Below are 27,966 nucleotides of genomic sequence, written 5' to 3'. Positions count from 1 at the left end.
GTTCAAGTGTTTTTTTTTTTTTGAATGAGGTTCATCAGGGCCAGCTTGCGCGCACTACGATTACATCCTCAAGACGCTTTTATATAATTAATATAAGCGAGGCTCGCCCTGGTCTCGAGGGATTTGAACTCTGACCTCCTATGTGAAAACGTTGGGCTTTGCCAACTGAGCCACCTCTCGGGTTGGCCCTGTTCAAGTGTTCAATCACAACCTCCTGAGAAGTGAGTTCTTAACCATTCGACTAACCCTCCGTCGCATGTTATTCTTGTTTCGACTAATCGGGAGAGACACAACATGCAATCGCAGAGCTTTGTGTTTATCCGATCATGGACGAACGATAACTAAATGGCAAGCCAAACCCCAAACCCTAAGAATCATCAATAAAAATGATGAGAAGAAGGAAAGGAAAATTGAAGAGTTCGAATTCTGCAAGTTCTATGATCTCAACTACGATAACGCCACAATTGCTTCTCGAACCACTTCAGATTTCTCTCGATTCGTTAGGAAGATATCAGACGTTCGATCGACTGGAACATCTCCTGCGATTCTTGCGTCCTTGGCAGTTCATATACTTGGTAATTTTGCCATTAATATTCCTTATTAATAATCTAATTTCTGTCATTGTTACTCTCAGTAGTTCATATTTTCCTTTAATGTTCTTCCGCTTGTTCATTACTTCTGTGAGTAGCACTGCAATTATTCATCTTGCCAGTTCCGAGCACTAAAATTTAAAGCATTTCTTATGGAATTATGGCGGGGAAATGGATCGAGTCGATGCATTTAGAATTTCTGAGACCTATCTTTCTGAGGTAATCCACGAAAGAAGGTTGAAGCTTATTTTCTGATTTTGACCTCATGTCCAATGCTGGTTTATGGTCTCCGTGATGTTAATTGGCAACTCCATATATCCAATAATTATGGGAAGGATCAGTTGAGTTCAAAGGTCGTTATGCCTCTGACTATTAATGCGTTATCCTTGAGTTTAGCTGGATGTATTGACAGTATGCATAGCAGATTCATAATAATAATGCAAGACGATGTAACAGAATCCATGGAAAAGAATGAAGAAGACATTGATTTAGAAGCTCTATAAGATATTCTATTCCTCTTTAACCAATATTTGATTCCTAGTGAGTGAATGATATGAATTATGAAACACAGCTTGTTCGTTCAGAGTTGAAACTTTTATGGATGTGATATGTTTTCTTTCTCTGTTAGTCCTCAATGCTTGTTTTATGCTTAATTTACACAGGCTTAATTTGTTCCTTTCTTGTCTGAATCATTCCTCGACTCAACTAACCAATTGTCATGTCAACCAATTGGGTTGCCTGCATTAAAGCTGTTTTTCAGTTCAACTCCGTTTAAAATTACACTTGTATTAACCCAAAACATCAATGCCTTTTCTCACAACTTCTACTAAGACAGTTCCTGCTTTCCCCTTTTAGCTTATATACCATGCCGGCCACTTCTTTATTGCTGGAATTTATTGTATTCAATATCTGGTATTCACATCCTTTCAATCTTGGTATGTACCATCCTTCCTGATTCCTGGATGAAGTTACTGAGGCTCAATGACCAGCTGTTTCTACAGCCAAACATGCCACCATATGTACAGAGAAATGTTTTTATTCATTTTCTTGAATCCATAGGGACCGATCTGCCAAACATTCCATCTTTAACAAATTCCTAACTATGTATAGAAATTTTATTCCTTTAAATCTTTTGAGAATCTTTGTTCCTTTAAATCTTTTGAGAATCTTTGTTCCTACAAATCTTTTGATCTCCTACATCACCATGGCATTGCCTCATCCTGGTGCTAAAACCTCTGAAATAGTGCTGTGCTAGAGGTATAACCCTGTCATATGATTATGGCAGAAGCTTACTTTTTAATGGAAACTTCCACTCATGAATTTTTTTTATTTATTAGAAGAAAAAACACAGCATAATTCTTTTGTAACTGGATGATGGCACCCTCCTAAGACTGAGATTACTGTAGTACCACTTCTCTAAAATGTTTAATCTCCCCCCCCCCCCCCAATTTTCTGTTTCTACTACAACCCTTCTTCCTAGGCAGGAAAATGGACACGTACAGTGTAGCAAAACCTCTCACTTTAAAAGGGTTTTTCCTTTATCTTGAATTTCCAGGCTTTGTTATGCACTTTCTGGGCTTCCCTACTTTTTGTTTCTACACATAAAATCATGACATTGTGTAGGACCGCTTTACATTATGCCAGTTCATTTGGTCCTATATGATACCCAAACTGATCTCTTGTTTTCTCTGTGTCTCATTAAATTAACGAATTCCTGTTTTGTGTTCACTGTGTGCTGGCATGTTTGCTGTCATTTGGTGGTTTGCTGTCAAAGAACAGTGCATTTGCTACATTTTCTGCGTGAATGTGTACTTTTCTTTTGTGTTTTCTTTATCTATCTATGGTTATTCAATATTGATCCTTTTTTTTTTCCTAAATTATAAAATATATGTGCAGTATAAAATGTGCATTAATGACAGTTTATTTGTGCAGTAGGAGAAAAGGTGTGAATCATTGAAGAATTATGTTGCATCACTGATTAAAAGATCTTGTGAACTATGTAAAGATATCAACATAAAATTAACTCTACTAAGTGTAAGTTTCAGGTAAAAAAATCTACTTTCTCTTTTAAATAAAGTTTTTTCGAATAGGTTCTTCTTTACAATGTTCTAGTGGTGAGCATCTTTCATCCCGAACCCACAAAAGTTTCTCATGCACTTCAACTAGGTTTGCATGTCATTAGAAGCATAATTATCGTCGACCCCATTTAGGTGGGACACGGCTTATATGTTTTTATAGTTGTTCTTTTTGTGGAGATGCATACATTGTCAACAAAATGTACGAAATAATTACTTTGCCCTTGAAAATTCAAAAGGGATGATGACATAGGCAGATTTAGGAGGGTGATTCAGAAAACTTGATTTGTTTTTTGTGTCATGAGGAAGACTTCTCAGATTATTTTAATGATATGACAGATGTTTGAGCTGCTGGAGTCTTCGTTATCAGATCATTCATTGAGATATTTGTTTTCTTTTGGATGAATAAATAATATATTAAAGACAAGGAAACAAAAATACAAGGTCTTTAAGCAGAAGACCAAAAGGAAGAGCTAAGGCCCCAGGATACAACAATGAGCTTGTTCCTTGGGGTATCATCAATAGGGGGATGGGGGGATGGCTAGTAGTCTAGAAGAAACATAAAATTGATGGCTTTCCAAATCCGATCTATAGAGCGGGATTTGGAGGTCCATCTTCTAAGATTGCGCTCACACGAAAGGTGATGGATAGAGGCATAGTACACTAGCTTACCAATCCGATCGCAAATGGAGGATCTTGCAAAGTTTTTCAAAATCCAAAGCCAATCACAGGAAATACCAAAAGAACACCTCGAGTGGGGCCAAATGAAAGCTAGGGTTTTTCCCAAGAGCAATCTGGAGAAAGGGCAAGAAAAAAAGAGGTGATCCAGTCTTCCAAACCGTTCCAACAAAGGATGCAACTGGGGTTGGCTGGGATATGGAGGCCAATAAGGAAGGATTTGGTGGGGAGAGTATGGTTAAGGGCTCTCCAAAGGGTTAGGGAGTAACGGGGGATGTAGCTTTGAACCAAACCAAAGGGGGCCAAGGAGGCTTGGGGCTGTGGGGGGGAGGTGTTTCCAGGCTGAGGAAGTGAAGAAGGATTTGGAGGAGGAAGGCAACCAAACAATTATGTCACAAGAGGAGCTAGAGATGGGGGGAGAGACTCCCAAACCTGTGTGAGAATGGGGAGGGGCAACAGGGTCCATGTGCCATTCACGATGAAAGTAGATAGGGGCACGGATTTGGGGATACGGGTGTCATAGACATGCAGGGGCCAAAATGATTGAAAAGAATTCCCATCGGATGCCACAGGTCAAGCCAGAAGGAAGTGGACGAACCAGAAGGAATTGAAGTGGAAATAGTAGAGAAGGCGCGGGGGCGCAGCTGGAGAATTTTCCTCCAGACCCATGCAGGGTTGGATGGCATTAAAGCAGTCCAGATGGAGTCGGAACAGAGGAGATAGGAATAGACCCACTTAACCCAAATGGAATCATGCTTTTAGGCAATTTCCAGATGAGCTTGAGTTGGCAAGCAATGTTGACATCAGCGATCCGGCGAATACCCAAGCCTCCTTCAGAGGTAGGACGGCAAACGGACGACCAACTAACCGGATGGATGAAGTGAGAGGATTCCTGCTCTTTCCAAAGGGAAGGCACAAAACAAGGATTCCCATTGCCTGGATTGTTGATTTGGGGATGGAGAAAATTCCGCACCAGTAGAGATACGAAGATTGGAGGACTGAGCGGATTCCATTGAGATATTTGTTGTTTAACCCCTTATAGTAAAGTTTCTAAATTTACAACTAAGCCTATTGATTTGAAATGAAAGTAATTCCAAGCTTGAAGCGTTAACAATCAAGATTTTTCTATGTAGGTTCAAATGTACCTTAAGAGTGACACAATTGCACAGATGGGAGCTGATTGCTTTGTGGATAGGTACATCATGATAGTTCCAGTGGCCCAGTATATGGCAGGATGAAGTAATAAATCTTGTGGTGTACCAAGGCTTAATTTGAGCATTTTTCTAAGCCTTTCTGTTCTTGTCTTCCTGATCCTAACCCTGAACTAGCTGTATTGGTATTTTCCTTTTCTTTTCTTTTTTTTTTCCCCCAAATTTCTTAAGGGTATGTATGTACTAACTTTCACATCTGTCTGTGACACTGAGTTTGTTCACAAACCAAGCTGGACTCATGTCTTAGATTGCATTAGTCTCTTTTCTTTTCATTAATGTAGTATACATAGTTGTTCAGAAACAGTGTATAATAAGAAAGTTGTTATCTTTCTTACCCTAGCCACCTACCAGGTGAAGTACTCAACCGGAGATCTTCTGTTTTATCCGGCGGAAAACAGAAGTCATCTGTATCAAGTGATACGTGAATTGCTCAGTAGTGTCATTGACTGTTTTAGCCTTAAATTTTAGTTTATAGTGTTTTGACAGTATTCCTTGCCTTTCTAAGCTTCTTAACTTCGGTTACTTGAGTCAATTTAGTGCTACCGGATGACTTAATGACCCCTTGGTTGTTCTGTCACAGTTTTCCCTCTACCTTTTCTGTACGTATTTAGAAATTGTCCTCTAATAATTCTTAAATCCACTTTAAATACACTCATTGTCTCCTCATTTTTCTCCCCTTCCTGGATGTAATTGCTTGCAATGTCTCCTTTAAATACTTAATTTTGGTTTTCTTATAGATATTCCCCATAAAACATGGCTTTAGTCCCTGGCTCTTTAATTGGTTACCATATATTTATGTTCTTCTGCCCCGCTTCTCTGTTTGATAAATTTACCTCATGTCTTAAAAAAGAAGTTGTGTTTTATAATCTTAACTGATCATAGATGTTCTGGGTTATCCATTTGAAAGCATGGATAATTGAGGCAGCAGTAATCAGGGTATTCGTCTGTATTGATTTGTTTCATCCCAGATATTTTCCTTGAAGAGATTGGCAGTTATCTTTATATAATTGAATTGTTGGAAGCATTACAAGCATATTTAGCAATAATGTACTTCAAGGCATCTGCATTGCAGTTTTCCTGCAGTTATCTTTTCTTGGACAACCATTGACTTGTTATATTGGTTTGCTCATATTTTTTTGTTTTTCTTTGTGTTCAGTGGTGTATGGTTTTAACTCCAATGTGTCAGTTGCTTGCTCAAGTGCAAATGGGCAATGTGTATTTTGGTGCTCATCCTCACTGGTTTGAAGAAAAGAATGAAGACATACAGCTAGATATTGTAAGTAAACACTGGGTTATGCACTAGTAGTTTTCTTTCTTTGAAATATTAGGAAGAGTAAGAAGTTGAACCCAAAATGAGTTGGAGCTGCTTGGGCAGAAAAAAGAAAGATGGAGCTTGAGAAGGAGAAACAAGGGAGGATTGTCTCTAGCAACTGTGGAACTGATTGGCTCCCTGATTTTGGTAGAGTTTGATTGTCAGGTAGCAGGAAGGATTCCAGGTAAGTGTTTGAGAAGGAAACACAGAAATTGCTCAATGCTGATTGTCTAACGGAGACAATGACCCAGATACAACCTTACATTAGCAAAAGGCTGGTAATATCTACATTCTCGTATACTGTGCTTGCCTATTTTCTGCAAACTAACTAGTTTCTGATCCTTTCAGATATTAGATGCCAAACCAACTCATGTGTGAAAGCAATGCTTGCAAGTTCCATGGCACCCCATGTTCCACTTGTATTAGAAACTCTGGTAGACTTGGGTCCAGAGTTTATGGTGTAGGTAACCATTGCCCGTATCGAGTCATTGTAACTGATTCATTCGATATATCCAATGTTGTGACTGATAGTCATCCCTAGAGGAATCAGTTTGGTACTGGAATCCGCCACCAGCAATACCCGATATCAGCTGATAATGCCTTAGTTTATGCTTCCTTCTCAGAACTGCTTTTGACATTTGATGGGTATAGCTTTGGACTTTAGTAGAATATAAAAGATGACCAGAAAGCTGCAGAGTCTTCCCTTTGACACTTAATATAGCTGCTACTGCTAGCACAATTAATTAATTGTGTTAATCACATCAAGATCAACAATTAGGTTTTTGGTTTCTCTGCATCAGTATTGTATATCCATTTGCTGTTGAGAAAGAACTGATAATTTAGACTAGCTCTCTGTCTGTTCTAGAACCAAGTCGTTGGGTTTGCTGAAATTCACTCGTTCAGGCTGCAGCCCTACTTCTGCCAACATCTGAAGTAAGCTTTCTTATCTTTAGTCTTATCCGTTGTAAAATAGGTTGTATAATTATGGTTAAACTTTTTGAACATCTACTTTCTTTTAGAGTTGTAAAATTTGGCCTTCGCACATGTCAGTGGGTGCATGAAGGCAAGGCATATCCATGGTTTAGAGGTTTTTAAACCATCTTATATAAAGTATTTCAAATACAGTCTGAGCTTGAGAGGAGCAATGCCGCTTTGTGTCTCTAGTCAGGTAGTCATCTTGCTTGTAATCCATGGAATGATTCATCCGAAAATTTTCATGTTTTTGACTTTTTGTGCATCCTGGAGAGATTTGTAACTAAAATTTTGATGCTTCTCTATAAGCATGTTCATCTATACTGATCTGTTACTGAGTTACAGTTTCAAATGCCTGTTTTTACATAATTTCTGGGTTACAGAGCTGTCAATTTAAAATGCCACAGCGGCTCTTGTGAGACCATATGCTTGTCACAGAAGAAACTCACACACATCCAATCAATATTGTGGACTGAAAATTCCAGTCATATTCCAAATCCTTGTCATTGTGCTTGCAGCATGGATTGCAGTCATATTCCCGGTCGCTTCTGGCCAGTTTCAACTCGATCAATTTGTCATACTCTATCCAAATAATTCTCATTTGTCTTCCTTGGTGTCTTTCTAGGTGCTACAATTGTGTTTGAGGCTTGTTGGTGATCTTGGTTGAGGTGTGCAAGCAGTTTTGCAGTTGCTTGCATGAGCAGCATATATGCTTCTCCGGCTGTTCTGTATTCCATTCAGCAGATGTTCATATTTTGGTAATTTTTTTGTGAATGCCCTGAGCAAGGAGGGAAGGCTTGGGGGACTAGACTTTTTGGAATTGGTTTTTAGATTTTAGGGACCATATCCGGTTGGATCAGTAAAACTAGATTGGCCCTGACTATAATCAACCCTATTTGGTCCGAATTTTTTAGACCGGTTTTGGTCTCAAAGATCAGGTTAGGTATTGAAGATTGGCACCATCAGCTTATTAGCTGTGAGTTAGATGTTTCTAGAGATCGGCCTTGACAGTGGATAGAACCGGTATGTTTCTTTCTAAAACCTGGCATAAACCCTGGAACCAGTTTCACTTGCTGTTTATATGTAGGATTCATCTCTTGCCCATCGCTCACAACTCTCCACCTTCGTCCCCTTTCGATGGCCAGCCCAGTAAATAACATTGCAGCAGCATTCAGTACAGTGCCTCTCTCATCATCTTCTTCATCATCATCTACGCTCCCATCTTCATTAAACCCAGGAACTTTGACCCTCTCTAGCCCACCTCAACCTCTTATCTCCGCCGCATGGAATCCTCACACCATCCTCCCTCGCTCGCAGAAATCGTCTTTTCTCACCCTCTACGGTGGCCCAGGTCCTTCCCCTCTGCAAGCCATCTCAACTATCCCTCGCAATCGTCATCAGATGATTCAAATCGAAGCAAAACCTTCCAAATCGATTTTGTTCTCCATAGGAGACAAACTCCCAAACGCAACCCTCTCCTACCTTGATCGGAACAATCACCTCCGATCCATCACTGTTTCTGCTCTCTCAAAAGGGAAGAAACTTGTTCTCCTTGGAGTCTCCGCCCCTTTTGGTCCCAGGTGTACTCGTTTCTTGCAGACGGCAGAGGAGACTAAGTCGAGGAATGTAGATGTGGTGGCGTGCGTCGCCATGAACGATGTGTTTGTGATGAAGGCTTGGGCTGAGCATCTCTCTCTTGATTTGGGAGATAAGCTAATGATGTTAACGGACGGAACTGGTGAACTGTGTCGAGCTCTTGGGTCATCTGTGGAACTGAAAGCTCGCAACGTTGGAGCTTCACTGGGGTTAGGGAATCGGTCGAGGAGATTCTGTTTGGTTGCTATGAATGGTATCATCAGGAGTGTTCGCGTGGACGAATCAGATGGATTCATTTTCGAATAGGTCGTGGGAGCTCTTTGACTCTGTTTGGTTGCTTTGGAAATTCCAATTTCCAAGCGGCTTGTGGACCCCCCTATTTTTGGGTTTTCAACATTTTGGTTTCTACACTTTCCCTCACATTGGCCAGTTTGGAATTCCAGCTTCCAACCAAACCTTGTTGCGCAGTTGCTCGTGTCTTGCTAAATAAAAAACAGAGTCAACAAAGTAGTTTTGCTTGGTGCGCAAGCTAAGATTTCTTTATTGAGAACTTGGTGACCGTTTGTTTTTAATATTCCTGATTTATTTTCTTTTTCAGTGTATCCAGTAATGATAAATTCTCAATAGGTACATGGGCACCTTATATGTGAGATGATTGAATGTGGAACTTATGTTCCAACTCCATTGATATGTTCATTGACATCCAAATTTTTGTATAATCTAATAAAGCTACTTAATTAGTATCTGATGATGAAATATTAGGGAACAGACTAAATTTCTCACCTCCAGAAGAACGGATGGGAGCCAAGATTCTCTTTTTCCATTTGAAGGGCAAGTAGCAAAATATGACAAATGCTTGTGCTGCCCCAAATCTACTGCCCTGCTCTGAAGAAAAGGTCAGTTTTTGGAGGGGTTTTGATGGGCAACTAATGCCGTAAAAACCCTCTTGACATTCCTAGCGTTTAAAGTTTTTACAAGTAAAAAGCCACAAATATTATAGATACAACAGCGACATACACTTCTATGTGGACCAATAAACACAAAATGACTCTTCATAGAAATTTATCTTGAGTATGTTGATGAGAAAGCTAATTTCCAGGGTTAAGTAGATCCATGACTTCTTACAAGAAAACACCTAGTTGGTTCTAGTTGGTTTTACACCTAGTTGGTTCTAGTTGGTTTTTTGTTAATCCTTTAATCTGAAAAATGGGTCAAGGCCAATTTCAAGGGTTAAGTAGATCCATGACTTCTTACAAGAAAACACCTAGTTGGTTCTAGTTGGTTCTTTGTTAATCCGTTAATCTGAAAAATGGGTCAAGGCCAATTTTGCCAATTACAAGGGGGTGGCTTAATTGATAAAAAAAATCAACAAATTCAAGTAGGAAATTTAGAATTTGAATTCTCACGACGTTAGGGGCATAGCCTTGCCTATTATGTAATATCCCATCGCCCAACATATAAAATCACCGGTTAAGCTTGAATGTTTTATTGGAGTTGGGGATTCTACAGATTTATTTATTTTTTTGGTTAATAAATATATGATAATTATGCATTACCTTATTGTTTTGTGGTTAGAGTTAAAGGTCAAGATTGGGCTCACTTTAGGGTTAGGGTAGGTATTTAGGCTTAGGACTATGATTTGAATAGTCTTGCCTAATTCGATTCTATTGCAGCCTTAAAACATTTGAAATTCTTTTTTATGTCTAACTTAAAACATTTGAATGAGTTTTGAGATTGTGAGATTCTTCTGTGGAATATAAGAGAATATGTACAAAAATTAATATGCATATTCGACAACTTTTCCTTACAGTAAAGAATAAAAAGTTTCAATTTGTATTTATTATTGAACTAGATACTTCAATATGCGAATGCACATTGAAATATATGATTTATTATACATAAAATAATGTTTCATATGAATTATTTGGATATGTATTTAAATAAACATAAAACAATTGGATGAAATATTTAATAATTTAGAATCGAATCCAGACTTCAACTTTGGCCTACATCTCTAATTGATCATGGTTCATAATCTCAATTGGATCAACTAGGTTTTGGTTAAGATCGATTTAGATACGAACCTGATCTTCCTGTGGACAACTATATAAAAAGGTTAAAAAGTAAGTTTAACATTAAAAAATTTGTAAAATAAGGGTAAGAGTATCATGTGTGGTTGGGACATGCACATATTTGATCAAAACCGAATACTGATACCAAAACTATGAACCTTTGAAGGGTTGGACAGTCGGTAATGACTAATATCTCTTATAAGAGATCACCGGTTTAACACCTCTTATTGAAGGGTTCCTTTTTATTTAAATTTTATAATGACTAATACCTATTATAAGATGTCATGCGTTTAACACCTCTTATTGACGGGTTCTTTTTTATTTTATTTTATTTTATTTTTATAATGGATAATATCATCGAGGACTTGAGAAGCTCCTAAAATGTTATTAAGATAAATTTTTAGTGCCAGCCCCTGAGTGACTCCCTAATATTAACGTCACCCCTTGAAATATTCAATTTATTTGACAAACCTCCTATTAGTAACACCGTTTGTCTAACTTGATTTTTACTTATTCATTTTAAATATTACCCTCACATCCTAAGTTTATAAAAATATCTCATGATGGATATCTTCGCAAACTTTGTGAGGGTTTATGATCGGGAGAGGAAGAGGTTGTGAAGGATAGAGGGAGACAAAAAAAATGAGTGAAACGTGGATTTTTCCTTCAAGGTCATTCTTATCCTTATATTATTTAGGACTTGAGAAACTTCTACAATTTGATTAAGGAAAATTTTTAGTGCCACCTTCTAATATTAATGTCACACTCTGAATTATTTAATTTATTAGGCAGACCTCTTATTACTAACACTGTTAATCTTAGTTAGTTTTTACTTGTTCATTTTCAATATTACACATTTACACCCACATCTTTAGTTTAAAAATATATTTCAGGACGTACATCTTCCAAACTTTGTGAGGATTTATGATCAGGAGAAGAAGAAGTTGCGGACAATAGAGGGAGAGAAAAAATTAGTTAAACGTGGATTTTTCGTTCAACGTCGTCGTTCTTACATTAGAAGTTAACGATAATTTTCTAACTATAGGGATGTCTTTGATGTATTTTGGCTTTCTAAGGAGTCCGGATCAGCTCCCCGACGGCTTTACCACCATAAAAACAGGGGTGGGGTGATGGGAGGGTTTTTTTTTATTTTTTTATTTTTTACGGGTGGGCCCCACCATATTTGTGGTGGAAAAGCTGCCGGGGAGCACTGTGCTTGTAATGCCCCGCATCTTTTTCTAGTATTATTTTATTATTGTGGGCGAACGTGTCATTGTGATCGAGGTCAGACATCGTTTGTGGGTCCCACAACAATGGATTAGACTTAACCGAGGAATGTCGGTGATTTTGGACTTGGCTGATTTGCCTGGTGGGCCCCGCTGTATTCGCGGGCCCCGCCCTCCCCTTGTCCTTTTATATATATTATATGTATATATATATATTATATGTATTTATATACGTATTATATATATATATTATATATATTATATATCATATATATTACCGACTTAGGGACCCTTGGGTTGGGAGGTGGATTTAGGATGTTATCGATGCGGTTGCTGGCGGGGGTTGTTGGGAAGGTGAGTGGTGTTCAGAAGAGGATTTTACTTGTACGTGGGGGTGGGGTCGAGGGTCTAGGGGGTGAGGGGGTCTTGCGTTGTGTTGCGAATGTATCGGGGAGAGGTGAGTTTGGCCATTATGAGAGATGGTGAGTTGGGTTAATGGGAGTTGTTACTTGTCGTGGGGTGGTTGGTTGAGCGAGAGGAGTTGGGGGTTGGAGTGTTTAGTTGAGAGTGCCATTAAAGTATTGGAACGACGTGAGGGGGTAGCTAGAGGGGGTGGAGTGGTGAGCATGAGGTGAGTGGGCGCCATTGGCCTTGGGAGCGTGGGGAGGAGGGGGTGGGCGGGAGAGAGGAGTGAGAGTAGGTGGAGGGCCATTGGAGAGGGGGGGTGGGGGGGGGGGGGTGGCGGACGGGAGAGCTGGGGAGGGAGGGAGGAGGGGATTTGGGGATTCCCTGTTGGCCCCTCGTTTTTTTTCGTTGATCGATCGATGCAAGGAGGCGATTATGTGCCAGGTCGCCCCGACGGTGTTATTGACCAACCTATGTATGATAGTTGGTGTTTAGATATGTAACATGCACTGGCACATAAGTTTATGTTATTTATTCGATGATGCAATTTGTGTATTGAACAAATGCATGGAATTGGATCGTTCATGATTAGATTGATTGGTTGTGGAATGTGGATAGTGTGTTTGACTGTTATCATGAATTTGCAAGGATGTTTATGTATGTTAAATGTAATTATCATGTTTTCATATGTATGATGGATGTCATGTCGTGTTCGATGGATTGAATGATATCATGCTCTCATGTTTAAATGATTGAATTGTATGGAGTTGTGTCCCTTTACTCATATGATGTTAAATGATGATTGATGATGTATATTGTGGCGCTGGTTGCAATCTTTGAAGATGGTGTGTATTTAATGCTTCTAGTCCGGTCTTTGTCCCTGGGGGCTGAGCGCCTGTGAGTTAGTCTATGCGTGGCATCCCGGTGTCGGCCTTGTGCCTAGGCCCTTCGGTGGTGGGCGCCACTTCGGTGGTGAAGGCCGAAGCCACTTCGGTGGTGAAGAGACGAGCCACTTCGGTGGTGAAGAGCGGCCACTTCGGTGGTGAAGAGCGGCCACTTCGGTGGTGAAGAGCGGCCACTTCGGTGGTGAAGAGACGGCCACTTCGGTGGTGAAGAGCCGAGCCACTTCGGTGGTGAAGAGACCGGCCACTTCGGTGGTGAAGAGATATGTGCATCCTCCGGATTTGCCTAGGCACAAGACTATAATGTCGATAACGAAATGCAAGTAAAAGAAAAGGGAAAAGGAAAAAGGAAAAAGAAAAAGAAAAGAAAAAGAAAATGAACAGGAAAAGGAAAAAGAAAGGAAAGTTTGGAATGTATGATGTTATATGATTTTGATGACGGTGATGTGATGATTGATACATGATAAATTGCCGACTTACTTACATGGTTGTCTTTATTGCTTACGGCCGCAAAGCTCATTATTGTAAATGTTGCGGGCTCGATTCATGATAAAGGCAAGGTGTTGCCATCTGTCAATGCCTTTAAAGTTGTAGATGTAATCTCATTCATTTCGTTACGTTTGATGTTTGTATAATCGACGAGGAATGTATATATTTCTTTGAGGCTGCATGTATTGATCTAGACACCTTGAAAGGTCAAATGTAAATATAACCGGACTTTAGACTGTGTACATATATATGTTTATGAGGCAAATTGTCAACCAGGTTGTTTGTTTTTGAGAATGTTTTGTCTAGCATTTTGTTTTAATGATTATAAAGAGGTGTTAATGAAGAGGAGCTGTCACGTGCCCTAGTGGAATGTCTGATGTGGGCCCTCAATTTTTTATTCCCCAAGGGTGATGATCCGAATTCCTTTCTAAGGGTCTGATTGATAAACCTTTAATTAATAGAAGCTAACAGATACACAGGGACCAGAACCGTCCACAACAAGAATCTTTGAATTGGACGGACATTAGGGGTATTTATGTCAATATCTTAAGATAGGATTGTGATTTTGTGAATTTCTACTTGTGAACTTTAATTTGAAGAAGTTTTCCCGCCTTCAGATCTCCTTTCGTAAGGCGTAAAATCGCATCACATTAGAACAATACAGACCTCCCTGGTTTCCAATTTCGATTTTCTGTGTTCTTCGGGTGACTTCGGAGGTGAAATTTGCGATCCACCTACAAGCAACTAGGTCAGCGATCTTCAATTCTAGGGCGAGTCTGAGGTTCATTTCCTTTCATTGAATCTTGCTATAGGTTTTGGTTTGTTAAATCTGCCGTGCTTGATTTCATATTCTTTCTTTGTTTAAGCATTTTCGTTAGCTTGAAGAAATGTTCAATCGCGTAATTGTAGATTTCAGAATCTGATTGATTTGGATTTGCAGATTTGCATTTAATTTTGTTATTTCATGTCTTACTGCTGCGATAGTTGCTTGTTCTGTTCGCGATGCAATGCAAATCTAGGTTTTATCATCTATTCTTTATATCAAATTGCCTAAACAAATATGCGTTTAATCTGGTTGATAAGTAAGAAGTACGTCTTCAAATAAGAGAGTTCATTACAACAGGAACGAAGATAAGCCGAGATTTCTGGTTCATCCATGTTACATTTGATTAGACGAAGAACTTCATGGATTGGAAGGAAGGAGACAAAACTATAGCATAACGATTTCCTCGTACAAGCGTTTGGCATCTTAGCTTTACAGATCTGCAACTGCGATTAGTTTAGTTTATGAAACTTGCTTCAACCTCACTGAAGCTTTAGATACCTCAGAAGCCTGTGAAGGAGAAAGCCACAAAAAACTTTAGCACATACATAAACCAGATTGAACTGTCAATAGATTAATGAGTTAATAATGCGAATAAGAGTATAAGCAAGCTAGAATCGATGTCGCAACTCACAACCGGCCCTGATAGACGACAAATGCGATGATTAAAGTAAGAAAGTAACCGAGGAATGTGTTGGGGGGAGCCAAAGAGCCCAACCACCCAATGCTCCTCCATTATTTATTAGAACTAGGGCCTAGCTTAGCATACTTTATATTTGATTTGAAGCATAAAGCGAAGGACATGTGATCCAAGGTTAGCAGGATTAGATCTCATGTGGGTTGTGTTCTGGAATAAAGACAGGATAGGAAGTTCTGGGTGTTTGAATGATAGAGATAAGGATATACTTTCTCTGTCTGAAATAATCAGATGAGCAGTTAGAGCCTTGAGAGAAAAGGAGTTATGGGAACCAACCGACGCAAGTGATGGAACACATAAAGTTAATAATTTAGTGATCTAGCTCATGGCCCGCCAGTACTTGCAGTGGCGGCACGATGACTTGCATGAAATCTTCTGAGACATTTCCCCAACTTTACAGGGGAGGTCCCTTAGGATGATCGGATGTGATCCACTTCCATCTACTGATATGTTTAGAATGATCTGATCAAACAATTTATAGACAAGGAAAGTGAAAAGCTGAAAGGAATAGTTGCAGAGTTTACTAGTACTACCTCTGCTCCTCATCTCCTATGCCTTTGCCATTGCTTCCAGTGGATTTGTAATTTGGTAAGGGAACTTGGCCAGATTCTATGTGTTTGAGATCTTCTATGAGGATCTCGTAATGCCTCTTCACTTCATCTGGAGATTTTCCTCCAACCAGCCCTGCAACATTCTGCCACCGGTCAGGGGTGTCCTTGTCGTATAAAGCCAGGGCTCTCTCGAACGATTTGTTTTGCTTGGCCGTCCAAGAACTAGAGCTACGCGATGAACTGAGAGAGCTTGAAGCCATTAAAGGGTGGAGCTTTGCAAATTGGTAGTTGAGATTGCTGTATTAGATTAACAGAGATAGATAGAAATTGAGGAAGGGAATGAAAGGGGTGGGCTGCTGCTGCTTCAGTCAAAGGAGAAGAGATTGAAGTCAAGGACGATGTGGGCAACAGCCCAATGCGGCCTTCTTATAAGCAAGGGCGCTAGGTAGGTTTGTGGAGTTAAGAGCCAGTTGGGCGAATATATTTTTCATGAAAGAGTAGCATATGCCATATGGTTTGGTGTGACCCGCCCTCTCTGTTCCACAGGAGCCACAGGGTGGAGCAGGACAAAGGAACAGATACGAGAGAAGAATCAGTATCAAAGAATGAGGCTATTTAGTAAACGAAAGAATTAAATACGTTTTCGTCCTTTGTCTCTCCTTTTTATCTTGTCCCCAAAAGAAGGATTTCCTAGGCAATTTACCAGATAGTGCGATCAGATATGGGAATAACTGTGAAAATGGGATGTGTGAACAAGATGGAAAGAAAGGTAACTTGTGATAACTTACAAGCCTAATTGATATAATCCAAGTGGGTGGGGTTATCACTTATCACCGAGGATGAAGACCATTGAGAGAGCCCCATCTTCATCCTCACCTTTGTTCTCTCCTATCCTGTCAAATCCAAAGCATGCGTCTCCTGATGAAACCTCTTTAATGTGATGGGGTTTGCTTACGACTCCTTTAGTCCTTTGAGTTGTGGAGTAGCAGCCAAGGAGAAAAACATGGTTTTTGCAGTTTCTCTGGTTTGGGTGTCTTTTATTGCAAAAGTTTATTGCAGCTGTATCACTTTGTCCGAACATATTCCAAAAGGTTCTAGCTGGCTAGCTCAGTTAGTACTGTGATAATATTTTGTTCTGTAGTAGCTGAAAAAGGCGTAGGCATGCTTTCTTTTTTACCATCGAAGACCCGTGGCAGTTGATCAAAGGATGACGTTTTTGACTATTCACTCATATACATCTCTTCATGTCCTGTGTGGATAAGCCACAGAATAAAAGCGCCGATTCTTGTCGAGCTTTAGATCTGTGGGTTCTCTTTGGTGTTCTCCAGAAATCCTCTGGTTGCCCGGTGAAAAGTGAAACAGCTTTTATTTTTTATTTTTTATGAGAAAAGAAAATTCATTCACTTGAAATAGTGCATACAATTACAATTTAAAGTGGAGAGTGCAACAGTTATCCAATTGAGATTACTTGCTTTTTCAGGTGATTAGTGACGGCTGTCTAGGCAAACATGTAGATTTTTCTTCTTTGTACTACATTATTTTATTTGGGGGTTGAACTTCATGTTGCACACCTATTATCTTCTGATACTCTTAGCTACAAATTGCTCATAGTAACATCTGAGTCTAATCAAACAATGACTTCGAATAATGATCTTTCCTTCATGGGGGTTTTAATCCCTGCTTAATGGTATGGACTGTTCGATGAATGAAATGGTGTATATCAATTACTTTCGAGGTCATGTAGATCTTCTATTTCAACGGCATTGATTGCTCCGCTAACCTTGCCTGATCTGTTTCTCCTCCTGGATACCTAGATACCCTAATTGGTTACTGTTACATAGTCGCAGTAAATACCATTGGGAAGGCTTTATTTCTTTTTGGTGTTCTTTTGTGATTTCACATACCCTGCAAATTTTGGCTCATTCTGTTAAGGGTTTATGTTGTTATTCTGTTTTACTGCACACTTTTTCCTTTTCACTTTCTTTTGTTATCTAACTAGAAAACATAACCAAAAGCAGAATTGGAAACTTGTGAAGTGCTGGTCTTTTCTTTGTTCTTATTGATTGTCTTTGGTTACCACACCAAATAAAAATTGTTCACAGAAAAGATTCTTCTGTGCAATTAATTTTCGGTTATTTCCTTCCACATTCTTGATGAAAATGAAAACCTTCCCGAGAACCAAAATACCAATTCTCACGTTTTTTAGGTAAACTCAACATGAACTTTTCTCTATGACAGAAAAGGGTTGTGATGTCTTTTGGTATATAACACTCATAAGTCATAACCTCATTTAAAACTTTGCTGTGGTCCTACCCCGCAAAGAAAAATCTGACTTTGAGTGGCATATTCACACATTTTTTAGTGACCAAAGCAACTCAGTAACTAATCATTCCAAGAAGTAGGTTGGCTTGGCTTACATGAAGGACATTCCATTCTGTGTGTATATATATAGGGCTCTGTAGTCTATTACATCCTAATCATTTTCTATATTCTCACTGATTTGATAAATGTTTATTGCCTCAGAATATCATCTTTGGCTTTTCATGAATTGGTCAGCCCCATACCCATATGGTTCCGACTTCCGACATAATTTGCTTTTCCATTCTCATGAAACATCCTTCTGAATGAACATCCTTCTTGATTCATTCAGCTTCATTTATGATCTTGCTTTATAGGTGCAACTGATTCTATAGTTTTCTCTTAGACTTGACTTTTTAAGATTTTGTAAGAGGCCCGGTTTCCTGCATGGGTGCCAGGAGGATTTTCTCATTTTCCCCAATTGAGGGCAGCAATTATGAATAGGTGGACTCTAAAATCCTTGCTTGCATATCAATTTTTAACCAAACTGTGTATAGTTGACATAAAATGACATACACATCAATAAATAGAGTGGTATGATCTGGTTGATTAGTTTAAAATTTGAGAGGTGATTAATCTACATTATGTTGGCTTACACGAATAGTTGGATAATGTGTACACAGGGTAGAATAGGGGCCCTTTTGCAATGAAACAACTTATGTTGGTTGGTTGGACGTTATTTGCCTACTTGTAATTTTCTTCTATGTTGGACACCTTGCTACGTTGGTTGCTTGGAATTTTTTTTTTTTTTTTGCTTATCTGGAATTCCGTTCATGTTCCGACTTTTGTTCTGCTTTTAAAGATGAACTTTAGGGTATGTATTTGGCCTGTGGGTTTACCAATGCGACGCAAGCGGTCCACTCAAAACCTTAGAAATTTACTTTCTTGAGCTGTGCACTCTGTATTTTCACTTTGGTTCCGACCAAGTAGATAGTTTGGTAACCATTTGTGTATTTTTTGTCGGCTGTGGCGGAACCAGAATTTTCACTTCCAAGGTTTCAATTTTAAACTGCAGACCATTTCAATTTGATGGAGCAATTTTACCAAAGGGTACAAATAAAGCAGATTCAGCAACGGGTCAGCCTCATGAACCCTATAAATCTAATACAATTTGGTTCAATTTGATATTGGAATCTGCCGATTCCAAAATTAGTTGAGCGATATCGCTGATTTGATTCCTCAAATCAGTATTTCAACGCAATCATAAACCCACTTTTGACTTCGTCAGTTATAAAGCTAAAGTGTATCACTTGTCCATGTCTTAGGGGATTCCACGCCAGCAGTTGATCTGTTTCATTAGCTTGATTTTCCAAAGTAATGGAGAGTTTAACTCAGTGAGCTTTGATTCACATGACGTCTTCTTATGCTTCGCTTCCAGCTGCCCATTCCTTTGCTTTTAGTTTATTGCGACGGAAGCCCATGATACATTCCTTGTCTGTTCCATCTGGTTTTCACTTGATATTGCTTATAATTATTTCTCAAGCTTTGCCCGCAGCAGGATTGGCTCCTCTTATTCTGTACAATGTCTCTCCACCTCCAGTATCAGATGTCTTAACAAGAATTTCTGGTCCGTTGGTTGGTGAATCTCAATTCATGTTTAGATTTACAGGCTGGGTTGACAAGAGAACTTGTCATTTTTATTTTTGGTTGAATGAAATTTATTCATTAGGATGATTATAATGCAAAATTTTGACGTTTCTGTCGAAATTTGGATTGAAACTAGACACTTTTTTTGAATATTGGAACTTCAATTTCGGGCCTCATATGGACTCAAAATGATTTGGATTCTTGTACACTACCTATTTCAAGCATAATAAATACAATGGAACTAGTATTTTGTAAAACAAAACTATTGAAAATTTATCATTCAAGTATACTAACAAATGACTAGTTTTGACAAGTGCAAACTATATTGCATACATGCATAGAATCAACAACATACATGAATTGTTTGGTAGAATGGTTACATATACAACAAGTCAACAAAATAAAATGACCGACTAGATCAAGTGATGGTATCTCAAATATATTAAATTGAAGCTCATATATCATATATACATAAAATAAAAATACATAATTTTAGAAAATAATTATTAAAATAAGAAAAATGAAAAAATGGTAGCAAACAATAAGAAGATAAGTTTAACAAAACACAATCATAGATCATAGTCCTAGGCTGAACATATATTAATTTCAAGGCAATACAAGATCATTTAAAGCATGAACAAAACAAAAATAAAAAAAAGGGAAGTTTGGAACTGTTGGGTGTGGCTCATGTTTCACATTCTATTGTTGCTGGAGTTTCCTTTGTAGCTGTTGTGGCTTAGGAGGTGTTTGAAGGCAAAAAAAAGAGCAAAAGTGGTGCTTGAAGGCAAAGGAGAAGTGGAAATTATGTGAAAAATGGGATAGAAATCAACAAAAACTAAGGAAAAATAAGTTTGAATGCTGAAATGTCGAAATGGTCAAAATTTGACACTTTTCCGAAATAATTGGAATTTCGTTTCTTTTTTAAAAATGCAGACATTTCGACCAAAATTTCGACAATTTCGATCGAATTTTCTTCTATGGTTAGATGTTTAATGTCCCACACTACACTACTAATCGAACTGGGCACCTCTTAAGCTTCCAAGGATGGCCTTCACGTTATTGACAATAGATTACAACCTCGACCCAATCAAGACATTCATTTAGGCAAAGAAGTAAACCCTCCCTTAATGCAAGAGCCTCTCTCTCAATAGCATCCAAGAACTCAATTGGGATCAAAGTCGCGGCTAAAGGTTCTTCCTTGCTGTTTCTAATGATCAAACCCAGTCCACAACCTGCATTGGACTTAGAAGCATCTGTATTTAGTTTCATAAATGGTTCAATTGGAGGCAACCAATTCCTTATCCCATCATTCACCTTACGACCTTTACTCATTGGAGGCCAAGAGTTAATAGACGAATCTCCATAACTCATTAAATTGTTGCATAACATTCTCAAACCCTATTGAGGAGAAGAGTTAATATCTTGAAATATCAACTCGCGAGAGAGTTATAGATTCCAACACATTAAGGCTACCAATCTAGCAAGATGACCCTTCTTCTCACTTGTGCAATCCAATTTAAACTAGTTCGCCAGGAACAAATTAAAATTAGAATTACTCACTTGAGGGATATAAGAGAATGTTGACCCGATCTAGGCTGATCTTGCAAATTCGCAATCCATAAAGAGGTGGTTTCAAACTCTTCAGCATTTCCACATCTTTGGCAAGTTGCATCACTGAGAATACCTTTTCTCTTCAAGTCCAAACCTGTGCTAAGAGCCTGGGAGCATGCTCTCCATTTAAAAGATCTAACCGTGGGAGGGGTATTGCAAGCCCATACATTTTTCCATAGCTGATTCGGCACATCTTTGCTAAAGTCTTTTCATCGTATTTTTGTTTGGTTTACACCTCTTCGTCTTGTATTAATTTTGATAAGACTTTGAAAAATGGATTTTCATTGACTTAGGCTATAGTTACATACTTATAACAATCTAGAATGAAAATTTTCTAGATAGGCCAACTGCTGTCTGCGAGTCGGTTATTCTTTCTCCTTTAGAGTATGAACTTCGAATTGCCATTATTTCTCCCACTAAAATGGAGTTGAAAGTTGTCTAGTAAGAAAAGCTATATTGACCATGAGAATTTTAAACCCCTATTGTGACGATCATTTCCTTATAAAGCATCTGCAGCTTGCAGAGGGAAGAATTTCTGGACGTTTATCAAAGAACTAGCCAAGCAATAAATTTTAGAAATCATTCATGTGCTTTAGCTTTGAATTCACCCTCTCATTTCAAGCATTGATTTTCTAGGGTTTTGAAAATCCTATTCACAAATGGTGCTAATGCATATTAGGATTTCCTGTAGAGTTGGGAAGTGCGAGAAAACGCCCAGGTTGTTTGTTATGGTGACTTTCGGAAACAGAAAGTCCAGTAGGGGTTTTTGGCATCCTGATATGCGATCATATGGCTTGCTTGTGTAGTTGTGTGTTAACTCCATTTTGTGGGGTGCACAATGACATGTTAGAAGCAATTTCAGAGTGCTGTGATTGGCTTATTGTAGAGACGGACAGTAAAGAACTTTGGTCTAATATCACGAGCTCACATGTGCCATCATCTGTTAAACCTGTGATGAGGATATTTTACAGTTTCACTTGTCGAATATAAATTCAATCTTTTCCTCGAACGATTTAACATCAACTGACTCTCTATTTAGGAAAGCCTTGCCAGTTCTTTAGAAGATATAGTATGTACAAATCTTACTTATTGTCAGAATATTATCACCACATATCTAATAGCTTTTGTTGCCTGAATGAGTAAAGCTCTTTCACCCAAAGGAATACCGATTCCTTGTGCTTCTTCAGTGGGATTCTTTTTAAACGGAAAATGGTTGAATGGTGTGCGTCTAACCCACGCCCAACCCACCCCAGAAACGTAATTCTCGTACTATTGCAAGTTGTTGTGTTCTATTCTCCTTGTTTATCATTTCAAATTAATTTGGATCCCTTTGAAGCTGATATGATACATGTCTTTCGAAGTTCTCAAAGATACTTAGAAGACAAATGTCTTCTTGTGTGGATAGGTGTTAGTGGGACGATTCTAGACTTAGAAGGATTTCTCTTTTGATCAGGAGGCCAAATCCATAGCGATTGTTACCGGGGTGGTGGTCTAGTATTAGTCTCAAGTCTCACTCTCATGCAGTTTGGTAGTCCCATGTCCTAGGTTAGAATCTCTTTTTTTTTTTTTTTGGTCAGCCTTCATTTAAACTAACCAATGTCTTAGGTTAGAATCTCTTTTCAAGCTCCAACATCAACACCCTCAGCAACCCACTGGGGACAGTCTGGCGGAGTCAAAACTCCTACAATTACAGCTCTTTTGCTCCTTTACTTCTCGTATTGGGCAGTTGTAAGAAATTGCTTGAGTGCTGGGCATTAATGCACATCTGAGGTGCAAATGGTGTGGATGAATTCTATCTCGACCACCCATTTTGTTTTTGTGTTGTTTTTTTCCTCCCACTTTTTGAACTACACCCCTAAAACCCGAAAAAAAAGAAAAAGAAATACAAAATGGGTGGTCAATTTCGAATCTTGATCTTGACCACTACTTTAAATCTGGACATTCGTTGTTAATGCGCATCACTGAAGCCAAATTGGCAATTGTATGCTCTTTGAGCTGGGTATAAAATTGCTACTGGTTTCTGTGGACCATACTAGGGGTTTGGTGGGCTACGCTGGAATCTAAAGAAAAATTATTTTAAAAGAGACAGATAGCCAGAATTTTGGTTTTTCAGATCTGTCCCTCCTAAACCCTACAAGTGAGATGTTAAAAATAGTGCCTTTATTCAAGACAGTGGGGTTCACGGCATGGAATATGAGGACTTTCATGGAATCTGTATGTATACTTCTATCTTTATTGTGAGGTTACTTATAATTTAGCAAAGCATTTTAGAAAGACTGTTGGCTTTGGTTTGCTTTGCCCTTTGGCTCAGGATGCTGTCTACTTTGGCCTTGGATGAGTGAACAATATTGTTAGTATTATAATTTTCATTGGATGAAAGAGACATGCTACTGTGGTAGGATTCTTTCTAAAGGTGGTCCTTTAAGCTTTAGATACACCACCATGTTGCTGATATCTAGAATCCTTATCGTCTTACCTCCACTCTCGTGGAAGAAAGCAACATGTCTAGATTCCTCTATTTTTTCCTTACAACGACCTCAAGCTTTTCGCCTTCATTGTTCAGTGGTCCTTACAAGTTGGGTCATCCCAGTTGCTGGTGGTTATCCACTGGTTAGATATCTTCGTTTGTTCGTTTTCAGGAATCCAGCTCCAGATACTCCATGATTTGCACTTGGATGGAGCTGCTCTCTACGGGCCGAGCTGAAGAAGTCCACCACTCATAGTCGATCCACTTATCACCTAGGTAGAGAGCAAAAGGAAAAGAAAAGCAAGCTTGAGAACCACCGTTGGGAGGGAATCTTTGAACAAGGCCACTAACGATCTCTTTGTTAGCTCTACTTGCTGAGAAAGGAGTGGAAGGATCTCTTTGAGGATAATATATCTACATAGATAAGCAGATAGACGTATGAGGGTTCAGATGCCTGCTCATAGAAATTAAGATGGATATTTATTCTTCTGCGGCTTTGGGCACCAGAACAAAGCTGGGACAGTGACTGATGGAAGTAGAGAATGAAAGAAAAGGAGGAAAAAAAAAAAAGGGTCTTCAGGCAGGTAACGAGTATATGTAGATGGTTCTATATTTCTACTTCGGTTTGTGTCATTACTGAACTTAGCTTTCAAAAACTTGGAAGGTGATGCGTTTTGCAGATGATAAAAGTGATGAAATTTTGTCTTTCCAGGCTGTATGGATGTTATCCAGGCACTAGTTTTAGCATCAGCATACATGACCCAAGACTTTGGGATGTTGGGTCGAGATCCATTGACTCAGTTCCACGTTATGGTGGGGCATGGTGTCTTATCTTCGCGATGTTTCCCTTTCGCTTGAAAAGTGAATTCAAGCGAAGTGCTTTTGGATAAGGAAAATGACCCTAGTATTTCAGGATCCTTCCACTTCTATTTTGCTCTCATAGGAATGTTTTGAAGCCTGCTTTAGGTTGCGTTTGGCATGCATTATAGTTTGAAGTTGCATTTTAGAATTTGTTAGGATTAGAGTGTTCAATCACCCACAATTGAATAGAAAACAAGAAAGAAATAGACATTTTTACCCTAGTTCACCTTAATGTGAGGCTAGGTTTTCACTATATTCTTCTCAAACAACTATCATAGATGTTTTGTTACAAATAGATATATATATATGCACTTAAAAATTGGAAGCCACATTTATTTATGTCCCAAGCCCAAATTGAAAGAAACTGCAAGGTCCAAAGAGATGTAGATCATCTACACATGATTGTAGCAGTTATATGGCTTACAAAGTAGAGGAATGATAATGATACAGTTTTTTGGTACGGTGTCTACTAATGGCCATAGAGGCATTTACATGTTAAAGAAGTGTCTGTGGAGGCTGTGGTTGTGTATTGGTTTAGCTGGGATAGTCAGATTTCTTAGTGTATTAATTTGCAGTGACATAGCTAACTTTGCTGGGATTCAGAGGTATTTTATTAGTAGATTATGAAAAACAGAGGTGGTACATATAAATTTTTTTTTTGGGCCCAAATGTACATATATCCTTAATATGAAGAATGTCTTAGTCAACAAAGTTACTATTCCATCAATCCAGGTTTTAAATGCTAATTATTTCGAAAAACACAGATGGTATATATAATTTTAAGAATTTGATGGGTGAAAATGAAATTATATCATACCTCAGTGGAGGTACATGTCAATTTTCCTAATAATAGGATGTCATTTGGTAAGTTATATGGTCTTGTCTAGATATATAAATGTATCAGATTTTTTACAGTAATCACTATTACTAGATGCATAATAATGTAGTATTCCATTCCCATAAGAGTATTATGAGTTTTTCTCTGACTTGTGCGATAAGCAATTTTGGTCTATCAAGTATGGCTTGATAGAAAATTGTTATTGGTGGTTGGATCATTTGTGCTTTACATGGGCCAGTACATCAGTCCATCTGACAATCCAATAGTTACTAATTTGATGGCTCGGAAATCTTTAGCTTAACTCATTGGGCAATGATTTGATCCACTCCTTCCAAAACTTGGACTCATGCTCGATCCAGTCCATATTTGGGGTTGGCCCAAATGACCCATCCTTGGTTTTATTGCATGAAGAGAACACTTAGTGGGATTTGACCTCTCACCCAAGTTACCCAACTTGGAAATGGAGCCCATGATCCAACTTTATAGAACTAAGATTAATAATAAATAGCCAAAGGTGGTATGTTAAAGCCGTTAAAGATTCAACTTCCATAGGGGAGGTCTTGAGTTCGCACCCACTCGGCGCGACATTGAGTTTTTTTTTTTCCTTCTTTTATTTATTTATTTATTGAACTAAAATATAGACTTTATTTTTCTTGATTTATGAGGCCACTGATATGTTTTTTGGTTACGAGGAAGCTAATCACGATAAAATTATACCTGATGTATTCCACTTGTGTCCAAGTTTCTTAATTATGGTAAAGGCAACTTTGTTTACATTATTACACATTTCACTTGCTGCAGCTTTTTCTTTATCATGTCATTATTATTATTATTATTATATTAAAGTAGAACCTCAAATAAGTTGCAATTGATTTTTCATTGAACCAACATACCCTTTCTCCAAAGCAATATACCCTTTCTTCATTGAAGAAGCCTTTTCGAGCCATCCCCATATAATATATTGAATCATGCTACCCATGAAATGTTCCACCCATACTTAGTTTTTTCAAGAGTTACACATTTTCAACTAATACCCCCTTATGTTATACATTATGTATTTTTGCCACCTCCCATAATTTTTCCTATAAATATTATTCAAAATTTTTTTTTTCACTCTATTTCATCCTACCCAAAAAATCTATTAATATTTTACTTTCAAAAAACACTTAAAAAAAAAAAAAAGAAGAGAAAAAAAAGTAATTCTTAAACATTAATCAATATTAATAACTCATCAAAATTTAAAATTTAAAACTATGAAAGAAAAGGGATAATTTAACCTCCCAGACTCTTAGTCTTTCCCCTCCTAAAAAAGTTCTATATTTGTTCCCTTAAACTATATCTGGAAATAACACCAATTATGAAATCTTAGCAATTTCAATCAAAATACTTCTTAAATTTTTTTTGATATGTTTTCTTTGTGTTAGATAATTTTTGTTTTTGATAGGTTACCTCTGCATTGACATAAGCTAGTAGATAAGTAGGTTGGTTTGTTTCTCTAGTTTCTTGAAAGTGTAATTTTATAGTAAAGCAATGTGCACCATAGAAAAACATATCGTCGAATTTTGGTGGTAAGTGAATTTTCTTTATGGATGAAACTGAATAGGCAAAATATCGCAATTTAGGTGTTATTTCGTGATATATTGTCGATCAACTGATGCATTGCCAAATTCTCAAATTTTGGGGATATTTTGACGATTTTTCTTAGGATTTTAAAGCAAAATTTTCAAGATCAATGGAAAATTCCATCAATTATAGTCCAATGATCTAGGCTTCCAAAGGCCATGTGCCAAATGTGGTTAGAGAAGAGTATATATATAAAATAATTTATGAAAAGAATTTTAATTATTAAGGAATTTTATAATGAAATTTTTAAGATTAACGGATAATCTTTTCAATTATGTCCAAATAATTTAAACTTGAGAAGGTAACATGTTAAATGAAACTAAAAAGGAGAATTTACATGAAAAAATTTACAGAAAATAATTAAAATTTACCAAGTATTTGAATTAAATCAGATTAAACACTAAATTTGGGCCCCAAAAACATAAACATGAGAGTTGAAATCTCACCCTATTTTGCTGGAATTTCGCACTATGGTGTGCAGACGTTGGTTTGACAATTCTTATCACTTTTCCTTTGTGACGATTGACATGTCATTATCTGACTATTTAATCTGTTTTATTCGTTACTGTGCCTCTTGAAGAATTATTGAATCTATCTCGTTTTCTGTTTGTCGTTTGACTTGAGCAACCATATCATTGTCACCATCACTTTTGCGTGTACCTTTTTTCACAATTTAATAAACCCACAGATATTCCTTACTTCTTCTTACTAATGTTACTTTCTTTTCAGGCAATCTTATGGATATGAGCTTACGCTTCTCTGAAATGGTATTTGGTACCTAAAACTGGCTTTGTTTCTTCTTTGACCCCATGGAAAGAACCCTTGATTTTGGCCATTTCTCCTACCTTTACTTGGTCCAAACCAACAATTTGGAAGTCCCAATCAATAATAACATGTTATTAGAAAAAAAACAAAGAAAACAACAACTACCTATAGATTTTATGTGGTCGAATCCTACTTCGTTTCTTGAAGTTGGATTGATTCAGAATCATTAGAGGCACACCGATCTTGTTGTGGTTTCC

General features: G+C 38.0%; 2 protein-coding genes across 3 annotated transcripts; one reads left to right on the top strand and one right to left on the bottom strand.

Annotated features, from left to right (window-relative positions):
* Nucleotides 1–241: 241 nt before the first annotated feature.
* LOC149015220 (peroxiredoxin-2E-1, chloroplastic-like) lies at nt 242–9,327 on the top strand. 2 transcript variants are annotated; one of them, XM_089156090.1, is made up of 6 exons: nt 242–575; nt 689–809; nt 2,523–2,635; nt 5,711–5,830; nt 5,930–7,596; nt 7,926–9,327. In XM_089156090.1, exons 5-6 carry the CDS (start codon nt 7,548–7,550, stop codon nt 8,738–8,740), a joined length of 864 nt encoding a protein of 287 aa, XP_089012216.1. In that variant the 5' UTR covers nt 242–575; nt 689–809; nt 2,523–2,635; nt 5,711–5,830; nt 5,930–7,547; the 3' UTR covers nt 8,741–9,327. The 2 variants fall into 2 exon arrangements, with proteins under 2 accessions (XP_089012216.1, XP_089012217.1); XM_089156091.1 differs by lacking the exon at nt 689–809 and having other exon boundaries at nt 5,711–7,596.
* Nucleotides 9,328–14,596: 5,269 nt separating this feature from the next.
* LOC149015219 (protein RADIALIS-like 3) lies at nt 14,597–16,023 on the bottom strand. Its single transcript, XM_089155770.1, has 2 exons — nt 15,582–16,023; nt 14,597–14,861 (listed from the first exon to the last, which is right to left on the bottom strand). Exons 1-2 carry the CDS (start codon nt 15,857–15,859, stop codon nt 14,834–14,836), a joined length of 306 nt encoding a protein of 101 aa, XP_089011896.1. The 5' UTR covers nt 15,860–16,023; the 3' UTR covers nt 14,597–14,833.
* Nucleotides 16,024–27,966: the final 11,943 nt, after the last annotated feature.

Source organism: Hakea prostrata, chromosome 5 (genome assembly GCF_041222555.1).
Source record: "Hakea prostrata isolate BN-2017 chromosome 5, UWA_Hpros_2, whole genome shotgun sequence".
NCBI lineage: Eukaryota > Viridiplantae > Streptophyta > Magnoliopsida > Proteales > Proteaceae > Hakea > Hakea prostrata.
This window is presented reverse-complemented; position numbering and strand designations above follow the sequence as displayed.